Source organism: Sinohyriopsis cumingii, chromosome 11, assembly GCF_028554795.1.
Source record: "Sinohyriopsis cumingii isolate HCF-2022 chromosome 11, ASM2855479v2, whole genome shotgun sequence".
NCBI lineage: Eukaryota > Metazoa > Mollusca > Bivalvia > Unionida > Unionidae > Sinohyriopsis > Sinohyriopsis cumingii.
Genome location: NC_142971.1, coordinates 103840090 through 103864313, shown reverse-complemented (window position 1 = coordinate 103864313; position 24224 = coordinate 103840090). Strand labels below are relative to the sequence as shown.

General features: G+C 35.0%; 1 protein-coding gene across 3 annotated transcripts in view; it reads left to right on the top strand.

The window, feature by feature from the left end:
• Nucleotides 1-19867, top strand: part of LOC149789195 (uncharacterized) — a 58851-nt gene extending 38984 nt beyond the window's left edge. Inside the window, exons 7-12 of one of the 3 annotated variants that reach the window (XM_089975349.1) lie at nt 731-894; nt 4259-4327; nt 4893-4977; nt 14447-14569; nt 16731-16871; nt 17382-19867. In XM_089975349.1, the coding sequence (XP_089831475.1) occupies nt 731-894; nt 4259-4327; nt 4893-4977; nt 14447-14569; nt 16731-16871; nt 17382-18094 (1295 nt within the window). In that variant the 3' untranslated portion in view covers nt 18095-19867. The remainder of the gene's footprint in view (nt 1-730; nt 895-4258; nt 4328-4892; nt 4978-14446; nt 14570-16730; nt 16872-17381) is intronic. The other 2 variants (XM_089975350.1, XM_089975351.1) reach the window with 2 other exon arrangements.
• Nucleotides 19868-24224: the final 4357 nt, after the last annotated feature.

The following is a 24224-nucleotide window of genomic DNA, read 5'->3' as shown; positions in this document are numbered from 1 at the left end:
GAAATTGTCAGCGTCAAAATGGAATGTGATTAAAACTAGATAACTACTGAAATTAGAGCAATGTAACGTGATATTCTCAGTCGGTGTGTGTTGTAAACTGGAAAACAAGGCCATACGCAATATAACAAATTGAAAAGAAATACCCTTTTTAGCGTGTAATGCAAAGAGAATGGAGCTGATCTCATTACAATTGAAAATCTTAGAACAAGTGAACTAAATATACTGTCCTACCACCAAAAAAAGAAATAAATGTAACTAATCTCTCTGCTATTGAATGATTCGAACGGAGTATATTTAATGTTCCTAATATGTCAACTCTTAGAGGATACGAACTGATTATATTGCCCCAACAATGTTCCTAATATGTCAACTCTTAGAGGATACGAACTGAGTACACTGTCCTCAAAAATGTGCATAATCTGTCAATTTTGGGCGATACGAAATGAAGATACTATCCAAAACGATCTTCCTAATGCATCAACGTCATGAGGATACGAACTTACTATATTATCCGTTAAGAAAAAGACAATGAAAATCTGCCAATCGATTATGTTTGCGAAGCCTGTATGCTTTGCTTCAGCAAAGATTCCAGCGGTCAAGACTTTTGCCTCTCAGAAATATTCCCTTATATTTCTCATTGCTATCTTGCTGCATTAGAGATAATTTTGAGGTGTGTTTTATGCAAATTTATTTCGTTATATATTGTTTTACTTATTCATTATCAATACAGATCAAGGTAGGTCAGGTGTCTGGAAACCCGCCATTGCAACTACCACGCTTTCAGGTTACAATATATATGTAGTGTTTGAGGATGCCCCTCCGGAAATGAATGCGAGCCAATACAGCGTTGTCCTGATGAATTTTGACGATAAGACGCTGGTCCAGTCACATCAGGTAAGAAAAATTACGAATCGATATAAATCCCTGTTCGTTCAGTTCCTTGGCAGATCCAGACTTGATCCCCAATCCGACACAAATAAGATTATCGATCGCTTATCCAAGCCCGTTATGAACTATATATATATATATATATATATATATATATATATATATATATATATATATATATATATATCTGAATCTATCATGTGCCAAAAATACATAGATAAATTAGTTAATGTAACATAAGATAATAAAAATATCCATGCTTTATTCCTTCAGGAATTCACCAATTTTTTTTTTCATTAACTTTTGTTTTGTAATCACCATAACGGCACATCTCACCTTCAGGAAGGAATACAGCGTGGGTATATTTCTGATCTTCTGTCACATTAATAATATATATTCGGGATGGAATATGGTCTAGTGTGTGCAGACAAGGCGATGGGTGCCGCTTACCCGCAGACCTGGGTTCTTCAAATCTCCGTAGAGCACGAATTAAAATAGTGATGAGGATGAATTGGCACACCTCTTGTTCTTTGATGCCTCTAAGCTCTTCGGATATTAGTCACGTCATTAAGACATTTATATCAACAAGATTACACAATGAATAAAAGCAGCACAACATCTTGCCAAGTCTTTTCTTCCAGCTTAAATAGGTTTATTTTTAGAGTGATATTGAATGAAATTATGGTGTCATTGTATCCATGTACAGAAGGCAATTCTTTTCAGTTAGCTGTACCCTTATATATATTGAGAAAAACACTTAAAATATTTTTTCCTTTCCTAAAATGAATAATGATTAACTGCTCCCTAAACGATGATATGGTGTCTCTGCGCAAGTCATTTGACCTCAGTTTCCTCTCAGTGTATGGTCTTGATATGTTGGTGTACCGTCTAATACCAACATTGTTTTTTGTGTTCTTATTTTTGTCGTTTTAAAAGAAGACGTGGTACACTAATAGCTTTTGTTTGGTAGTCACCAAGGCATTTCCATTTACAAATTGTTCTTCTAAGAAACGCAAATTTTACGGAAAAAATGACTACACATTGTGATGAATGAGGGATAGCAAACGTTTGTATATTTGATCACTGAGTCGCAGTGGCCTAGTGTTGAGCGTGTCGGAATAGTGTCTGAATAGGTGTGGGTTCAAATCCTGCCATCAGATCAGCTAGGGTACGATACCGTTGTGTGCCCTAGGACAAGGCAGTTTATTCCGATTGTCTCAGCATTAAAATAACGTCCATATGTTGCTTTGCCGATAAATGCAGTGGCTAGGGGAGGAGCGGTCCACCCCCGGATGACAGCCAGAAAGGGGATGGGGTCTGCCATCGGGAGAGTTGAAATACCAGTACAAGTTTTCAAATCAAAATGGAAAATTCGCCGAAGTAAAAGTTATTTCCATTTGCTTCTAACAGCACTGTACTGTTTAAAAGTCTACTTGCAAATATATTTTTCTTTGTGTTTTCATTTTAAAGTTATTTGAATTCAAACAGTCTTTTTAGCAATGTACAATCAGCAAATCGCCTTTGCCACAGTACTGAAACTACTCTTCTAAAAGTAGTTAATGACATTCTCTCTGCTTTGCAGAGCGGAAAGATTACAGTCCTCACCCTCCTTGATTTGTCTGCATCATTTGACACAATAGACCATGATATATTACTTCACCGTCTCCAGCATGTATTTGGCATTCATGATACAGCCTTACTGTGGTTCAAGTCCTACTTGGTCAACAGGACACAAACTGTGTCTGCAAATGGAATACACTCCAGCCCAGTTAATCTATGTTGTGGTGTTCGACAGGGGTCTGTTCTTGGATCTGTTCTCTTCATTCTATACACTCAGCCGCTCTCAAGTGTCATAGATCATCATCCAGTGTCTCGCCAATTGTACGCTGATGACATCCAAATATACAAATCTAGCCAACCAACTGAAGTTGATGCTACCATCCAAGGTGTAGAGAGGTGCATTTTTGATGTGAAATCATGGATGACATGTAACAAGCTGCAGATAAATGATGATAATAATGAGGCTATTCTGATCACAACACAAAGAATGTCTCATTCACATCCTTTACCTCAAACAATAAATATCAGCAACACCAACATCAAATTCACAAAATCAGTACGAAACCTAGGTGTTACTCTGGACAGTACTCTCACATTGCACCAACATGTCATGAACATATGGAAGGCTGCATATCTTGAGCTGAGACGCATCAGCTCCATTCACAAATATCTTTCAGTTGATGCCACTAAAACACTTGTGTGTTCATTAGTACTTTCAAGACTGGACTATTGTAACTCAGTTATGTCTGGTTCATCTCAATATCTACTCCAGAAACTTCAAAAAGTTCAAAACACAGCTGCTCGGATCATACTTAGAGTACCACGATCAGAGCACACCTCCCCACTGCTCTGTACCCTACACTGGCTATCCATTCGATCCAGAATCAAACACAAAATTTGTTCTCTGTGCTACGTTTTACTGATGGACTCCAGTCCAACATACCTATCCGACCTCACCCATATGTTACACCAGCAAGATACTTACGCTCCTCGTCTGACAAACGTATACTCGTTATTCCCACTATGAAAACAAAGTCATATGGACAGCGTTCTTTTGCATACCATGGTCCAGCAACGTGGAATGAATTGCCCACTGATCTTAGACACAAAGACACAGTGATCTCATTCAAGAGTGCTCTTAAAACTCACTTATTTCGACTGCAAGAACAAACTTAAAGACCTAATAATGTTTCCTACCTTAAATATTTTCAGCATGTTTTTTATGTTTTCTAATTTCAAGGTGTTTGTTTTTATAATCATATCATTATATATGTTTTTTTTTGTGTTATAGGTGTTGTCTAATGTTGTAAAGCGCTTAGAGCTTCCAAAGATTAGGCGCTATACAAAGTCCTCATTATTATTATTATTATTATTTGTAAGGGTGCCAAATGAAGGATCTGCCCCAGGTGCCAAATACTTTAGGTACGCCCCTGTATTCATGTACAGTTTATGGCTTCCAAGCTGTAAAGTAATTGCGCTATTATATACGTATCAACGAATGAAATAGACATACAACTGTATCGTGTTCTCAGTACTAACATAAAATGATCATCGTGCAATCACGTCTGTGGGTATTTAATTTATGGATTTATCTCACCTTGATTAAACACGTAAAAACGCGTTATGTTCAGAAAATCACACCTTCACACTAAACTGCCAAAATATATTGTTAGTGTAATGGTTTTAATAAAATACAATCGTCGACATGATTGTATATATTTCACTGTAACATATGTCCTTAAATATCACTATCATCCTTTGACCTCTATATTTCTCTTTGTTAATGTTCATAACCGTTCTCTACTTCCAGCTACGTCATCCAGATCTCAAAACATCACATACTTTTCTACATGTGAATCCTGGAAGATATTATGTTCAAGTAAGTAAAATAAAGATGGGTATTTTTACTGATTATCTTAGGAAAGATTAGTACATGTACCATCAGATTATATTTAGCAAGTACTTTACATCAAGTTGCTGACACGTATTCGAACAAACACGAGTTTAATTTGCTTGAATAAAAAAATTATTCATTTAAAATATGTAAGAAAAATAGAATTATTGTCCTCTGATGATCAGTTTCTTCTATATGCTCTGTTAAGTGGCTAAGATACTGTCTGCCGATACACCAGTTTGTATGTTCGTCTGTCTCCATTTAATTGTCAGAAACACATTTGCGAGACAACCAGTTTTGACCACCACTGAAAAAGGAATCCGTTTTCTGCTTTATGTTTAAATATCTTTGACATTTAAGATTGTAAAAACGTTACATTTTTTTTTGCATTTACAATAATGATGAGTTGGCCATGGTAATGCTTACATATGTTAAAAACAAAGGCAAACTTGACATAGTCACACATAATAGCACCACTTTAGACACGTCGTATTGTTGCCTAAAGCATACTTTATGCTAGTGTCAATACTTTTGTTTTTGACCACTGCAGATTTCCGTGTATAGCCCTCTATGCCCTGAGACCATTTGTACAGCGATATCATGGAATATCACGATACCAGTCGATGGTCATGGTGGTAAGTTGAATTTTAGTCTGTTGATGATCCCGGAAAAAAAAAGTAATCCTGCTACAAATACAACGACAATGTTTTTTATTTTCTTTCCATCTCATTTACAGCTCATTGGGGTATTATACATTGATTCAGACGATGCAAGTTCCTCCTAGGCGCGGGCCTGGGCGCGATTTTTAATTGTACCTGTATGATGTAACTGTAACCGGAGAAAACCAGGTCGCGGGCTGTACGTTGCACATGCCAGAATTCATTGTTAGGAACTATGGGAAAGGCGCCTCAAACAGCATTACATCAATGGGAATTATTTGATCAGGATAGTCCTAACGAACCGTTAAACTCAGTGCACATATATTCCATATATCAATGGTCTGATTTAACTTGAGTTTGCGTTATCAAGCGTTTGATTGAAAGTAAGCGTTGTAACGAAATGCAGTGTTCGACAATCGAACACCGAATATAGTGGCTGCGTGAAAGGCAGGTAGAAGTTTGTTTCGCTGATTTGTGCCCCAAAGGGAACTCATGAACTAGGACGTGCTATTATGCAGTGGAAAAGGACATACACTCTTAATTTAGCAATGACCTCGATGCTGAACAATGGACCATAATCAATACTCAAAGAAAAAAAGTATTCACATACCCTCCCGTTTGTGTGTACCCCTCTATTGATTTTAAAATGTGAAAAGCATCAAGGATATAAAAATGCACAAAACTTTGTCATTTCATTCATTGATTTATAATTTCTAACCTGATTGTTGCCAAGGTGTTTCCAACACTATCGAACTATTGGCGTTTCAACGCAAACGGAAATTTCCAATGTAAACAGCAAACAGACTGTTTTATGTCCATTTCTGGTTTCTAGAATAGTCTATTTCAGTATAAACTGTGTCGTCTGCGTCTAATACTATCAATGTATAGTTTTAATATTTCTAAAACAAATTGAACAAATAAATAGGATGAACTCTTGTATATATGTGTTCAAAGAAATGTAAAGCCAAAATTTACGGAATTATTGAGATTTTCAAAGGTCAAGGTCACATCTGTTGCTTGATTCAAAACGCCAACAAGCTGACAGTGTTTTGGATCCCTGGCGACAGTCATGTTAGAAATTTTTAATATATGAAGTGACAAAGTTTTGAGCATTTTTTTTAATCCTTGGTGCCTTCTGTTTTTTTAAAATCGGTAGCGGGTACAAACAAACAGGATGGTGTGAGAATACTATAGTACACTGATTAAATGTACCTTACTATATACCAGTATATCGATTAATTGTACCGTAATCGAGACCAGTATACTGATTAAATGTACCATGGTATATACCAGCATACTGAATAAATCTACCGTAATCGAGACAGTATATTGATAAATGTACCGTAATCGATACAATTATATTAATGAAATGTACCGTAACCGATACCATTATACAGATTTAATGTGCCGTAATCGATACCAGTATACTGATTAAATATACCGTGAGCGATACAAGTATGCTGATTAAATATATCGTAATCGAGGGCAGTATACTGATTAAATGTACCATAATACACACCCGTATACTGAATAAATTTACCGTAATCGATACCAGTATACGGATTAAATATACCGTGAGCGATGCAAGTATACTGATTAAATATATCGTAATCGAGTGCAGTATACTGATTAAATGTACCATAATGCACACCAGTATACTGAATAAATTTACCGTAATTGAGACCAGTATACTGATCAAATATACCGTGATCCATACAAGTGATTAAATATATCGTAATCGGTACAAGAATACTTATTAACGGGAAGGAGCATTTTGTGGACTACATGTACATGGACAGTAAATCTAATTATTTTAAAGATTGAAAGATAGAGTCAGGAAGAGAATGATTCATTTGTGAAAAAATAGTCTGTATTTGGTCACTGTCCTAACCTTTAAGGATGTGAGTGAAAGAGCACATCATTTGATAGTGTTTGTGTGAATATATATATATATATATATATATATATATATATATATATATATATATATATATATATATGTATATGTATATATATTTATAACAATGCATGTATTTTCCATGGGTATAATCAAATTTTGTCAGATATGCACGTTAATTTCTTTATGTGACTAGAATGAGCAACCATTTACAATCCATATGATTTATAAATAAAGGAACACAAATCAAATAAAAACATCATAACTCTCAAAATATACTCTGATATTTTATATTTCTATAACCCCATGGAAAGTTGTACTCACAACCAAAAAATTCGTCATCAAATGTAGTGAAAGAAGAATTATTTTTTTTAAATTGTTCTAATGCATGTGGTTGATTTGATTGATATAGCTGTCATGTCCTGTAAGTTGGGGTTTATTGTTTTAGCTGCCATGTCCTGTACGTTGGGGTTTATTGATATAGTTGTCTTGTCCTGTAAGTGGGAGTTTATTGATATAGATATCATGTCCTGTAAGTTGTGGTTTATTGATATAGCTATCATGTCCTGTAAGTTGGGGTTTATTGATATAGCTATCATGTCCTGTAAGTTGGGGTTTATTGATATAGCTGTCATCTCCTGTAAGTTGGGGTTTATTGATATAGCTGTCATGTCCTGTAAGTTGGTGTTTATTGATATAGATGTCATGTCCTGTAAGTTTGTTGTTTATCGATATGGCGGTCATGTCCTGTAAGTTGGACTTTATTGATATAGCTGTCATATCTTGTAAGTTGGGGTTTATTGATATAGCTGTCATATCTTGTAAGTTGGGGTTTATTGATATAGCATTCACGTCATGTAAGTGGGAGTTCAATGATATAGCTGTCATGTCCTGTAAGTGGGAGTTTATTGATATAGCTGTCATGTCCAGTAAGTGGGAGTTTATTGATATAGCTGTCATGTCTTGTAAGTGGGAGTTTATTGATATAGCTGTCATGTCCAGTAAGTGGGAGCTTATTGATATAGCTGTTATATCCTTTTAGTTGGGGTTTATTGATGTGACTGCCATGTCCTGTAAGTTGGGGTTTATTGATATAGCTATCACGTCATGTAAGTGGGATTTCAATGATATAGTTGTCATGTCCTGTAAGTGGGGTGATATTGATATAGATGTCGTGTCCTGTAAGTTTGGGTTTATTGATGTAGTTGTCGTGCCCTGTAAGTTGGGGTTTATTGATATAGTTGTTGTGTGCCATGTGAGTTGGGGTTGTTTGATATAGTTGTCGTGTGTCCTGTAAGTTGGGGTTTACTGATATAGTTGTCATGTCTTGTAATTTGGGGTTTATTGATATAGCTGTCATTTCCTTAAGGTGGGTTTATTGATATTGATGTCATATCCTGTAAGTTGGGGTTTAATTATATAGATGTCATATCCTATAAGTTGGGATTTATTTATATAGTTTTCGTGCCCTGTAATTTGGGGTTTATTGATACAGATGTCATATTCTGTAAGTTAGGGTTTATTGATATAGATGTCATATCATGTAGGTTGGAGTTTATTGATATATATGTCGTATCCTGTAAGTTGGGATTTACTTACATAGTTGTCGTGTCCTGTAAGTTGGGGTTTATTGATATAGCTGTCATGTCTTGTAAGTGGGGATTTATTGATATAGATGTGCCCTGTTAGTTTGGGTTTATTGATGTAGTTTTCATGCCTTGTAAATTGGGTTTTATTTATGTAGTTGTCACGTCTTGTAAGTTGGGGTTTATTGATATAGTTGTCGTGCCCTGCAAGTTGGGGTTTATTGATATAGTTGTCGTGTGCCCTGTAAATTGGGGTTTATTGATATAGTTGTCGTGTGTCCTGTAAGTTGGAGTGTTTTGATATAGTTGCCGTGTCCTTTAAGTTGGGGTCTACTGATATAGTTGTCATGTCTTGTAAGTTGGGGTTTACTGATATAGTTGTCGTATCCTGTAAGATGGGGTTTGTTGATATGGTTGTCGTGTCCTGTAAGATGGGGTTTACTGACATAGTTGTCGTGTCCTGTAAGATGGGGTTTACTGACATAGTTGTCGTGTCCTGTAAGTTGGGGTTTACTGATATAGTTGTCATGCCCTGTAAGTTGGGGTTTACTGATATGGTTGTCGTGTCCTGTAAGATGGGGTTTACTAACATAGCTGTCGTGTCCTGTAAGTTGGGGTTCACTGATATAGTTGTCGTGTCCTGCAAGTTGGGGTTGGACATTATCTCATCTTATTTTCTATGATGGAAAGGTAACATGCCTATTGTAAGTATAGTCACTGGAAGAAACAAAAAGAAAATGTAAAACAAATAAGTTTATGAAATTCTGTAGACGTCCGCAATATGTCGTAAGGGACAAACCCAATCAGTACACTCATTATCAGCAATTTCAAACTTTGTGATAACATTATTATCAGGATTTACAAACTTTCTGATAAATTTATTATTTAGAATAACAAACTTTGTGATAAGTTTTTTTTGAAATCCGCAAATGTTAAGATACTTATTTAAGATAATACTCATATTCGCTAGCCAAGGTTCCGATAAGTTACCATATTCTATCGGAACCTTGGCTGGCGAAAATGAGTAACTCTGTCAGAAATAAAAAAAAAAAATCTTAAGCACTAAAATATTTCCGTTGCAAAAGGTTATTAACTTAAACGATTACTGATTTTTGACAAAGGTAACTGTGTTATTTAGGTAGTTAACTTTGTGTAAAAGTGGTAACCGTATAACATCAATATATCTCCGAAATATTTCCTAAAAGAGACATCAGTAAACACAATTCCTTACTTCCTTATCAAGAACTTTTTGAAATGTATACCACAGTTAGTAAGCATGCAATCATCTCACTTGACTTAACAAGATGTTACCATATTTAGAGATCAATACATGTGTAAATAAGTTTTTGCAAAGTTTCTGAATGAGAGCTTAATTCGTTGACTATTTGTAATAATCTGACTCGTCTGTTCAGACCACTACCATATTTCATGGGGAAACTATACTGTGAAACAACTGATTACATATCCATTCAGCCTTGCATGTTTGACTTGGCTTACGATACAACTGTTCAATTCGTATTTCCGTATCACGCACCCATATTGAAACTACTTAAGTGTCTTCCTTGACGTCCACGCATCGATATCTTCTGACGCCAGTGAATCTTATTTAAATCCGTATTGTTTTAAATTTCACGTATTCAGTAAAGCTACTGATATTTCGAAAGCGTAAAAAGGAAGATATGTAATAAATAGAGGAAAAACGCAGTCGTGTTATATTACGAATCTAGGGGGAAATATCGTTGGATAAAGTTTATTAATACATCTTGTCTTGACGGCCTCGACGTATCCCTGCACCATGACCAGCTCGTACTTTCCACCTGCTAGGAACAAAACACGTATGTAACTGTGTATAAATCATATTAAATCATATGGTTAACTGTAGGAAATCACTGAATACTTTATGCTCGCGGTAGATATTTAGAAAATCTCATACTTAAAAAGTATTTTCATATTTGCCTGACAGCTCACTCTAGGGTTAACTCACATCATCTATTCACTCCCACCCCACCACCCAGTATAAACGTACTGAAGAATAGTTCTCAAATTGCTTTTTGAGGTAACTCAGTAAGAGCAAAAATGTAACGTTAAGCAGTAACATGCAGTCAGTCATATAAGTAACTCTTAGAAGTAAAACCACGACGGACAATGCAGGTGAACGGACAGATGGACAGACATGATAATTCACCACTGGAGAATCCGTTAATAAATATTGCGTAAGATTATTTCACTTTTTCGTGAGATAACAAGAATTTTTAGTACAGTTTATATTTTCCTGGTGGATCACTTGTAAAGGATTGAAAACGTTCATCGTACAAAAAGAAAAAAAGAAAGAAAAAAATCATAAATAAATTGTTCTGACATCTAAAATATTTTTCCAAGGAATTAACAAATAACTCTGATACTTATGTGTTTGGTATCCAATGCAGTATGTCCACATTTCTAAAGATTTTATGAAAAATGTTGCAGATATTTTGTGATCTAAATTCACAAACCGTGTGTATTTATTATGATCTTTAATAAGATTACAGAATGTCGTTTGTCAGATTCCTTTATGGAGCACGTATCGCTTGGAAGCTATAGGAAAGCTGCAGATTAAAGAAACGGGACAATTAAAAAAAATATTGAGGATTCTTTAGGACACACGATACTAATTGTATGGAAAAATGTGGAGCAGTCTGGAAATGGGTGGACATAAATTAGAGTATATATGGGTTTGGCTGGCCAGGATTGGTTAATAATGTAAATTATTTTGTACGAAAAAGAATCTATTGAGAGATTATCCAAGTTGTAACGGAAAACAATAATAGAACATTATTTTATTGATGGAATTTCAGTCCTTTGACAGTACTGAGTATGGAACATTCATTATTGTAATTAGCACCTCAATCTTTATGCGGAATGGAACGCACATGTTCCAAACACATGTAGGTCCAGCAAATGCCGTTGCTCATATCCTTTTCTCTACAGAGAAGATGTCATCCATGTTTCTTCTATACTGATCAATATAGGTTTGATCATGAGCACTCAGAAATTTTACGTTTTTGAATTTTTAATATCATGGTGCTTGAATGGGCTTACTATAGGACCTGAATCAGTACCGCGAATCCTTTAAAACACCTGATAGATAAAGGGAGATAATTGTGTTAAATATTTTAAAGAAATTCCTGAAGTCAGATTCTCGTCAGCTTCATAGATTCTTTGAAACTACATTATGATGTAAAGGTGCTCCATTGATCATACAAGATTTATGTATGGTGATGAAGTTATAACATGGTTATAAGAATATGAAAATATTGTTAAAATGAAAAACAAAATAATCTTTAAAAATATACCATTGCATTATATTATGCAGTTTTTAATACAATATTGAATAATAATCTAATAACGGTATAGGATGCCATTTTTGTAAATACTGTGTTTTCTTGTCTTTCTTAGGTGTGCAATTCATTGTCGCAAAAATGTTGAAAATGGTCCAGTGTCATTTATTTCCTTATTTGTTCTGACTACAAATTCCCCACTATCAATCCAGGTTTTCAAAACTTCTGCTGTGAAAACATTTGTTCCAGGGATTTTTATATATTTTTATACACACTAGCACGTGATTGCCCATACATTGTAGCCATCAATAAGCCATGAATTTCAAAATTATTTTAAAACACAACCATCTCTTTCATATGTACCTGAAATATACCAATTTCATACATATAAAACAAACATCTACGTCTCGCCTCCTCTAAGTAAGAGCATAAAATATAATGTAAAAGAAAGGAAAATAAATAAATAAATAACCAAAAAGAACACAAAAGTAAACAACATCAAAAATCTGTTGTCCAAAGATAAGCCATTGTCCATCAAGATTTGTTACAAAATAAATACGCAAATGTTCTCGTTACTTCAAGTTAAGGTGCCTCAAAGCCACAAACAAGAAGAGGGAAAAAAAACCAGAATAAGATTTCGCTTGTTAAAACCCGTTTACGGATATTGTTAACGTTTTAATGCGAATGTGTAAATTACAAGGAAAGTTGAGAAGGAATAGTACAAAATACAGTTCCTATAGTAAACCACCACTTTTCTAATCTCTTAATGCAAAATATATATTTTAAGACAAACCTTTATAGTAAAAAAAATCGTCTAAAAAAACAAAGAAATGCAGCAGGTGAAATGGGATATATATGTATTTTATCCTATATTATGTGTTTATGTTACGATGATATGCTGTCTACATGGCACTCTTCGTGATGTGTGATGTGATGTGTGATGTGATTTTGATTTTTAACGTAGCTTTAACAATTTTTCAGTCATATCGCTACGATGTCTGCAATGTGCCAGTTTATAGTGATGTCTAGTACTGGGGCATCATGCCGCAGACATCTAGCATGATGTCCCACCCAGTCACATTATCCTGACACCAGGCCGACCAGTCCTAACACTCTTAATGCTGAACGCCAAGCGAGGCAGATGTTAGTACCATTTTTGTAGGTCTCTGGTATGACTCGGCCGGGGATCGAACCCACGACCTCCCGCATCCGAGGCGGACGCTCTAACCACTAGGCCACCGGAGCAGTCCATGGCACTCTTCACTTTTAAATTAAGTTATATTACCAGTGTCTCATTCTGCGAGTTTTACTCGTCCCCCTATTAAGTTATACTACCAATGTCTCGTACTCGTCCCCCTATTAAGTTATGCTACCAATGTCTCGTACACGTCCCCCTATTAAGTTATACTACCAATGTCTCGTACTCGTCCCCCTATAAATAAATATGTAACATAATGCATAATTAATAGCTGATTAAATGCATCTACAAGTTTAATTTTTGTTGGACGATTCGATCTTTTTATCAGGATTCTATAAATAACTCTCAAACTGCAAAGTTCCAATTGTCATACCTATAAACGACTTGCATATTACAGGACGGATCGCAAAAGTGGCAACTTCATCCAGAAGTAGGGTTTATTTTCTTTATAAACATGGCATGAAGTTTGAAAATTACTTATTATCTCTACATCAAGATACATATTTAACTTTGATCAAATTTAGAGCGAGTAATCACAGACTCCCAGTAGAGGCAGAGCGATGAGAAAATATACTAAATCATGCCATAAAGTGTCATTTTTGCAAGAACAATAGTGCTGATAAATACAAACCATTTTTCTATCGCTCCATTTTTTCAATTGAACGATCTGTAATTTGTAGACCTCATTTTAAATTAGACCAATTCTTGTGAAAATTAAACAACTACTTTCAAGTGGAACTGTTTCTACAACGGACACACAGGCTATCAAGGTTCGTGAAAATTGCAATGAAGACATTTCCTTAACAGGAATAACAGTAATGGCGATGTTGCATTTGTTTAGAAACTCTCGAGTTTGCTATACGGCCCAGTTTTTTGAGTTGATCACGTTATGAACGAGTTAGATATGCGTTTATGATACGCAGCTACTTCAAATATGTTTGACTATGTATGGGAGTAATTATCCAGATTCAGAATAGTAATATGTATCGTTCGATAGAAGCTTGCTATAAAATTGACGTTTAAATGTTGTTTTACCTGATTAAATGAATAACATTATTGTAGGTCTAAGATTAAATTATATTATCTGAGAAAGACGATTGACAAATTTCTCTTAAATGTTTGGTCCGTGGTGTTACACATCCTGGTTTCATATATGTATTGTAAAAATACTTCTATATTCAATTTATTCAAAACACAATTTGTCACTACTTATATATTATTGATTTTTCTCATATGCTACCTGCGTGTAGTCTGAGATTAAACTAGTTCAAGGAAGAATTGTTCAAGTTTCAAATACCCAAAATAAATAAATTGAAAAATATATATGCCATAAAATGAATATCAAAAATGCGAGCAGATTCATCCAAATATTGGGCCTTGACCATTGTACATGCAATTTTTTTTATACAAGATATAACAAATCATGTATAATATAACTATTTTATAGGTCTTGTTTTTACCGAAGAACAACATAGATATTCCGCAGTCGACTCCGTTACAAAGGAAAGAATCACACGTGATGACGGAAATATTTTAACACAACCAATTACGGAGTCTGAAATAAACTCAGGTATTAGGCAACTTAAGTCATGAAAAGGTCCCGCAACTGACGTATTTACACCCCCACCCCCACCCCCGATACAGGAACTGACGTATTTACCCCAAAAATACAGGAACTGACGTATTCACGCACACAAAAAGCACATTCACTCAAATCACTCCAATTTAAACAAGATTTGTAATAGTATAGTTACCGCTTACATTCTCCCTTTATTTTGGGAGGGGGCAAACATTATCTGTTCATTTTATACAAGTGGAATGAGAAATTCTCGTAAATATTACAAATATATCCCTTTAATTAATACGGTTTGTACAATGTTTTCTTACATTCTGAGATAAAGAATGTATACTTGGGCTGAGACGATAATAGATGAAACCTAAGCCGGCTTCAGATCAAATGATTGAGCCGAAGATAATGTTTTCTCACTTCAAGCAACAGCACAAAAAGTCACAAAGTTGGGGATGTGTCTGTTTTCTATATTTTAACTTTGCTAAGGTTTCTGATGAAGTTAAAACTGACAGATTAATATAAAAACAGTTGATATAGAGCTGATATTTAAGGGATCCCAAGCCAAACAATATTTAATTTACGTTCAAAACTATCGAAAGCAATCTGGATTTTTCTTACACTTTTTTTAAGTCTATGGTAAAGCACATTCTTGTTACGGGTTCGAACTATGAGGTTATACATATTTTTATACTTACTATTGAAACAACGCATGCTGACTTCTATAAATATTTCTTGGGTATTAAAATATTGGTTAACAACTCTGTAGAATTAGCAATATAGGAAACTGCCGGTTAGAATATTCGAGGTGTAAAATATTGGTTCAAACGTTTTCAAATGTCAAAACAATATTATCTAATACACCCAAAGACATCAAGTTTTTTAGTCATCGCCGCTATTATCGTCCATATATCTTCACTATGAAAAAAAGAATTTCATTCTTCACTTGCACCCACCTAAAAAATTGGTTACCAACACACACACACACACACGCTATATATATATATATATATATATATATATATATATATATATATATATATATATATATATATATATATATATATATATATATATATATGCAGTTCGGGGGGCGTTTTTTTTCCTCCCAGATATTGTGCCAATTTCTTGCTGAGCATACGTTTCTTGCGACTGAATTACCGAGTAACAAATTCATAAACTGCTTTTTCAATAGATAAATAAATTTACAGGGTGGGAGCAGATAGTTGTGTCACCTGTTAAAGAAAAGTCCGGACTCGCAACCAAAATATTTCGTATATGACTAGCTCCCGGGATGATAGCGCTATCCACCAATCCGACAGATCGCACAGAAACCCGCGCGCGCGTGGTTACAGGGGAAGATAACGATTTTAAATACAAAATAAATTATCAATCATATAATTCAAGTGAGCGTTAATTATTTCCGCTTAAAACTTTCAAAGAGGAAAATTGGATATATACTTCATCGTATTTATTCATCCGGCAGGTGAACTAGTTATAATCCGGGTATAAAGTAGTTATTGTCTTCCAATAACAAACGTTCCTTCAGGAAACATATCAGCGTAACAAACTTCCATCTGCGAATGAATGTTAGGGACATTTTATTTCACACCTGGAATATTTGTTCATGTTTGACAAGGGGTCGTTAAGTGATGCTGCGATTCTTTGATGTGAGCAAAACTAATGTCGATCTACCATTGAACTGCATTTGTTTAGGGCATGCAAGGTATATGAAACATTTTATATTTTACCTGCTTTGTTACATACACTTTCGGTATCTGAACTCTTGAATTTCACATAAATAATTGTTGCTGCGGGGAGAAAACATATACCAAGTTGCTGAAAGAGAATAAGACATAAAAGAAAACGATTTACAAAGAATTCAGAAATGGGTCAAATTAGGACCCTGGCACAGTAGATCATATTTATGACCTGGCACAGTAGATCGAGCGCCAGATAAATGTATTTTTTTTTTTATTGTTGTTACAAAATTCTGGGAACTCATTTAAAGAAACGAGATATTTTGAAGTGTCTTTGATAATTTAGTATGAAATTGATAAAATGTATTTTATTTGTTTCTTACTTATCCGGGTGTTTTTGCACAGTAACTTCACAGTACACAGACATTAATTAGGCTCAAGCTGTTACATGTTATTCTCTTTAGTTTTGCTGGAGAATCATGACGTCCTAACAAAGATTCTTATCACCTTGGCGTCTGTAGTAGGGTTGTTCATCATCGTTATTTCCGTGACATGCTACATTTTGCGAGCGAGGCAGAAACAGTCCATCTGCTGTTGTATGTCGGGTACGTATACATGATTTGCATGTTGTGAGAGTGTACCAGTATTAGAGAAGCTGCAAAGTTTACTTTAGGAGCAAGAGGAAGTGTGCGGAAAGGTTAAGAAGAAGAAGAAAATGAAAAAGGTAAGTAGAAGAAGAAAATGTTAGCGCAGGAAGATATGAAAAAGAAGAAGGACGAGGAAGGAAACTATTTAAATGATAATGACAGTGACGAGGATGGAAATGATGAATATACCGAGTTGAACGAAGAATAACATAATAATAAAGGAAAAAGTAAAGGAAAGGGTAAAAGGAAAAGTCTGATTAAAATGAAAGATAATGAATATAGAGGATACACCAAACAGTAATTCAATTTGTCCTGCATATTGTCATCTGTGTTGTTTTCGTCTCATTTTCTTCACTACATTTGTTGATCTCGTATGACTGGTAACCAATTTCTGGGGTGGGGTGGGGGATAGTTGGCGATCTATGAACTCGATCATGTGATACCTTTATTCGTTTTATACTATTTCAGGCACCTCTTCAGGAGCAAGAATGGATCAGGTTAACAACTTAATGGAATTAAAAACCATTAGGCCTTTAAATGGGGGCGAGGAAGAGGCCACTTTCGGCCAAGGGTCAGACGAAAAAATTATCTACAAATATGATGAAGCGCATGAGCCCGAATCAGAGCTGAAACCAAGCGATAAATCCAGCGGTCCAAAAGATAATATGCATACGAAGGAAAATGATGAGAATTTCAAACTTTCTGGCAATAAACTATCTATTGATAAAACTTCAACTCATCTAGATACTCCAGAGAAATTATTTGATGTACATGAAGAAGAAAAATCACTAATAGCAAACGATACAGAGGTTCCAGATATTCCGGATATAAACTTTGTGAAACAAGTAGAAAATATTGATACGTATCATTCAATTACAGCTGACGATAACAATGAAGGATCATCTCATCCACGGAGCCCAATTCGTCAGAGAACTCCCTGGTGCCCAGTGCATTCACGGCTCCGTACATATGCACCGTCAAATACATGTCCGGTTCATGGTTCCGCGGTGCATCAGAAATACAGTCAACTTCTTCTCAATAACAGTAGGGTACAGTTACCAGTCCATGCCACTGAGAATCGAGTATATTCACCAGCTCATCGCAGAGGCAGTCTGGGATATGAACGTTATGAACAAGAACTAATGCGTATCAATTCCTTGTGTGATGTATCGGAAGTATAAAAGCAAGAGAGAGACTTGCATTTTTAACTTTAATTGAAAGAAAGAAAAAAAAGTGAAACAAACAACAAGAGAAACATAATTTTATTATAACGATAAGATTAATAACAATCTGTTATTTTACAGGCGTACGTGTTTGCCTTTGTTTAGAAGAGTTTCTCTTCCTTTCTCTATATTTAATAGTCATGCAAGCATACATTGTGTATGAGCCTGTTAAAGGTGGCATTACATCTAGGAGAAATTAATGTCAGAAAGATCAGTTTAACGCGTACATAGGTGGAGTGAAGACTGGATGTAGGTCACCATCTTTGGCAGGAGTTATCGTCTGCGCCTCAGGTCTAAAACTGAACAAAACCTTTCTTGTATCCATAATGACTAGTGGATTTAGAAATGTACTAGTTCTGCTGAAATTTTTAAAGTCCTTCCCACCAAACAATTTCTGACATTTATCTAGATTAACTACACTTTTAATTCATAAATATTACTGTTATTTGTATTTCAGAAGAACGAATCTTGTTTTAGAAAACTGCCAAAGTTACTTGAAAATGAAAAATATTTACTAAACGTTCAGTAGGAAAACAACATAGGTACAGGAATTGACTGGAAAAAGTACATAGCTCAGTAAACAATTTTGAGCCTTGTGACCAACCCTCCCCAAACCCGACTCCCACAAAACCCCCATATAATTTAATTAGAGGAAGCCACGGTGGCTCAGTGGTAAGATGGCAGGGGACAGTTTCGTAAATTGGACCATGGCAAATTTCTTAACTTAAGGCTATAGGGTAGCTATTTGAGCTATTGTTGTGTAATAATTAAAAACATGGATATATTTCTTGGTCTTTTCGGCTTGTGTGTTCTTGAAATTGATGTGAAGCACGTGCACCTGATGTAGTCACTGCATTGTATGTAGCCAGTGAAATACCAATAGTCGGCTAGGAAGCAGAGCTAGCCACTTACAGCAGTAGACGCGTCGGTTCAAGGCAGGTAGAATACCTAAAAAAAACTGCCTGGACGACAACCGTTTTGAATTACATTAAGATATTAAGTGCACAATGTATTTCAACGGGCTTATGTTTGCACCTTGAGCATCACGTGTCCTCAAAAATGGCCTTGGACAAGATAAATGCATTTATAACTTTGGAGTAGTACTGCATCAACATTTTATTCTATCAATTTCCATTGACTTATCGAGTCAAATAAATAATATTCTTACGTTTTGTTTACTTATAGCTATCCAAAAATATGAACCTTGTTGACATCACTCATGTTTTTCTTAAACTTTTTTAATGATTTTTTATATTAGGCAAGTCTATACAACATTAAATGTGTGCATATAAACTGTCCCTTGTATCCCAAACGTGCCGGACTCACGACTGAAAGGGTGCAGATTCTAATCCTACCATTGGGCCAGCCTGGGTCAGCTACCGTGGTGTGACCTTGGGCGAGGCACCTTGCGCCAGTTGTCTGGGCACTAACTAACCTGCAATGCTTGCGCCAGTTGTCTCGGCACTATATAGGGGGTTTCACGGTTAGTATCTCCCCTTGAAAACACCAGATGGCATATCGGTGCAACTCACTTCCGGATAGTTCAGTCAATTAAGATGGCATATGTAGATCAAGAAAATGTAACAGACCGCTCACATTATGCAAGCAGGATCGATATCTCACTATCTTAGAAAGAAATTCTATCAATATTTGATCAATTATTTTTGCATATTTTATTTTTTGTCACTAACTTGCGCTGCTCCCAGCTTTCAAATAAATATTTTCTGCCCATTTCAGAACTTTATTATCTTTCCATTACTACCTTATGGTCTAGTTTGTATTATTTGATTGTGCAAAAGTGTATCGCTGCGTAAAAAGTTCTTGCAATTTATCTCGGTTGAAGAATAATGAAAATATGTTTATTTTGTACAGCTTCAATCATAGCAGTTAATGGAGGTTGAACGACAACGAGAAAAAAATTCTGACCTCTTAAGGTTCTTTTATTTCTGATTTAGACTGTTGTTTTCTATTAATGTTCATTATACTCTTCATGAAATAATTTGAGTTTTTTCAAAATGCACAAATTTCAACCACGCTTGAACAGACAGGTGCACGTACGAGTCTCCTTGATGATTATTTTAATTTTATTTCCTTGAACGGTTGGAAATTTTAGAGTATACAGTTTGGAAAAATATCGATGTTAGACACACTATGCATGTATAGGACATTTGTGGCTCTCACCTATCTGCCTGTCTATCTGTATGTCTGTCTCCTATCATCTGGTTTTTTGGGTATGTATATCCTCTAACGAATGTGTTCGCATACGTATATTACATGTACATACTTCTGGTTAAAATCGAGTATAAAATGATGCTAAGTTAGAAAGAGTGACTGATAGATAAAGACAACAAATATGAATATATGTGAGTATTCATTTATTATTGACTTATGGAGTATGTTCTTACAAGCAGTCTCTTTTTTAAATCATACTGTTTGCAATTTTACATCCGGTCACGTGGATCAATATTAATTTAAAAGGCGAACCAAAGTAATTTGACGGAATTTTTGAAATAATTGGCTCTTTAAAACTTAGATATTTGATGCAAGGAAAGTTAAACAGAATTAAACTAATTTCAAGAAGGCTGTTCTATATGAATTTGCTGGTGGCAATCAGAAATATTTTCTTCAGACCCCAGCAAATTTGAGAGTTATTACGTGTCAGTATAAGCAAAGAAAAATCATGCTGAAAGTTATTTCATGTACCGTCCGACACTTGATGTTTCAAAAGTCAAAAAGAAAATGAAACAACAAATAAAAACGTCATTGGGCATGTTATTTAATCTGAATATTGTACGATATTTACACCCAAATATGAACAAATATGTCATCTGCATTAATTACACTCCTTTGTCGTTATGATAGCTAATGTAATTATTGCTTTGTTAAGTTCCTCTGAATACATTAAAATACTGTGTTCCATTTTTTAAAAATATAAATAAAAAATTCTGGTTTAAAAAATTCATCATTACAAATCAGCTGACGCATCGAATTCGTGTTATAATTTTCTTATCGAACTTATGTTATAACTTTCTTAACTCGTGTTATAAACGAACTATTAGCCTTGCGAAAGTAACTGAGAAAGAAAGATATATCAACATATGAAAAATGCAAATTGTTGAGCTTGTTTTCGTTACAGTTATATAACTAAAAATGTGCAATAAATGTTTAAAATCAGAGAGCAGAGTGAAATGTTCCTACAAATGTATCCGAAATTATGGATAATGAATCTATATTATTAGGTATGGACAGTGTATTTAATTAAATTATTTGATATCATTTAAGTATGGAAAGTAAATATTATTTAATTATCTGATATAATTTAAGTGCGACACTGAATCTAATTATCTGATTTAATGTCTATAATTATTCTGCTAGTATGAACAAAAGATGTTTGACATATATAATTGATTCATTGGTTTAAACATAATGATCTGTAGTACAGCTAAGATACCTTCCTTTGTTGATTATATTTCGCTATCCAAGTGTAGAACAGTGAACATCCAAGTGTAGAACGGTGAACTATCCGGAACTGGAAATTTTTTGTGGGCATGCGCATTGGAGCTAAGGGAGGTAATTTTAGGTGCTACGATCAGTAACTCCGTTGCAACCGTGAAACCCCATATAGCCTACCTATGTTGCCGCTACGTAGAACACCCAACCAAACCTAACCAAAACTTAATAAGAGATAATGACAAATACCTCATTCACGTTGGACACTTTATATACTGAATCCAGAGAATGACGATTTTGTGACAGTGAATGCAGCATGAGAAGATCCCTCATTATAGCAGTGTATTCGTTGTGCGGTTTTCACAATAGGCACGACCCTTAAACAAAACATGTCTCATGATGGTAAGACTTTAAAAATGGAATGATTAAATCATAATAGGTATTTCGATGGACATGGTACTACAATGGCGGCTTGACAGCTTCGCCAGTCTTTTAGTGGCAATTTCTGGAACAAATATTCCAATCGATTTCCTGCAAGTACAACGAATGTAAGATCGTTCGAGTTTGCTAGGCCCTGTAGTAAGCGGTTATCTTATTCCGACACCAGGTGGTTTCAGCGAATTCCAACTTTTAATAGGCAACGAGCTCTGATCTCTCCGCTCAATATAAATGTCATAACAAATAAAATGGGAGAGGAAAGATCAGAAGAAACTCGGACCAACAAACTTTGACATACAGTTTTAACTTATAAACCTAACAAAGATTTATACAGACTACCTTTTGAAATACGAATTGTAGAATCCTCGTTTATTCTAGCTCTCTAAGGGAGCATCGACAATTAGCATGGTGTCACAGACGGGGTCTGATTTAGAACCGCCAGTTAGTCCCTCTTTTCTCTTATAGAATCGAGTTACTGCGTTCTGACCTAAGGCCGAACTTTTTTCGACTTGCAGGTGAACTTTTTGAAGAAAAGTGGACTTTTCAATGTAAGAACATGACTTTAAGTATCTAGTATGAAATTTAAAATTTAAGATATTATCACTTTACGGATATTAAAACAGACACATGTACGTTTCTGTTTGGAAATAATAACAAACAACACTATTTTATATACATTGTTACGACGTTATCGGAGTTAAAGGTAGCCATAGAAAACCTAAGTAAATTAATGTCGCAGATATATATATATATATATATATATATATATATATATATATATATATATATATATATATATATATATTGTGTGTGTGTGTGTGTGTACGTGCGTGTAACTGGACCTCATGAATTCGGTCAGCGTGAATGCGCAGAGACTTAATTAGGGAAAGAACAACATTGACGTCACACACACACACACACACACGCACACACACACACACACATACATATATATATATATATATATATATATATATATATATATATATATATATATATATATATATATATATATATATATATATACATACATACATACAATATGATGTCAAAGAACATTACTGAGACATCTATCCATTTTAGTCAAACGAAAATAAAGCAGCTCTTTTCCAAAGGATTTCCATTCCACAACAACGCGAGTATCAATATTTAATTTTTCTTTGTGTCTTAACCACTTGAATAGGAGGCTCTTTCAATACGCCAATGATTATTACTGTTATCAAAAATAAGAAAAAAGTTGTCAACTAATCTACTGTCCCACTAAGTCTTGTCAACAAATACTAATACTGGATGGCTTTTCTGAACTTAATTTCATAATATTTACATTACATACTGATGAAAGTTACTGAATGTCATTATTCAAAATAAACTACAGCACACACTAATCAATCGCCAATGTTGTTGTTGTTGTTGTTGTAGGGTTTAACGCCATTTTTCAGCACACGATAGGCTATACATGGCGGCCAGTATTAATGGTGGAGGAAGAACCCGGGAAAACCCCGGAAAGAACCACCGACCCACGAGAAGCTACTGGCAAGCTTTCTCACATACCCACATTAGCCGAATCCGAGACTCGAACCCACGCAGACAGAGGTGAGATGGCAGTGATCTGTAACGGAGAGCGCTTTAGACCACTCGGCCACTCGGGGCCCCAATCGCCAATGTCCAACGTCTTGCAGTTTACATACAAATTTGGACAGCCAGTGATGTGAGTTAGGAGGTTATTTATAGATCAGCAGTGACTCTTGACACCATCATGATCTTTTAGGCAACCGAGTAGACAAAGAAACAAATGCATTCACTGAAATCAAACCAATTGTTAAAATTAATTTGGGGGCACTCTTTAGATATTATGAACTTTGAGAAAGTGACAGGTCAACGGTGAAGTTGTTTACATCTGCAACATGCAACAGTGGGGAGACTGTTGGCATACATATATCTTACTTTCGTGTACTGTGGCTGAAATGTATTTGGATAATGTGATTTTGGAAAATGTATATGATCTAAGCAGACAGCGAACCAATATGACTGCTTCCTTATGCTAAAAACTCAGCCTGAATTATTATAAAGTAAACTACCGTAACAGTTATTAAAATAAGGAAAATTAATTTTGCCAGACCAGACAATGCCAGCTTCTGAAAGTACAATGAAGAAATCACCAAATACATAAAATGTATTTAAAAAAATGTACCGGTTTTTT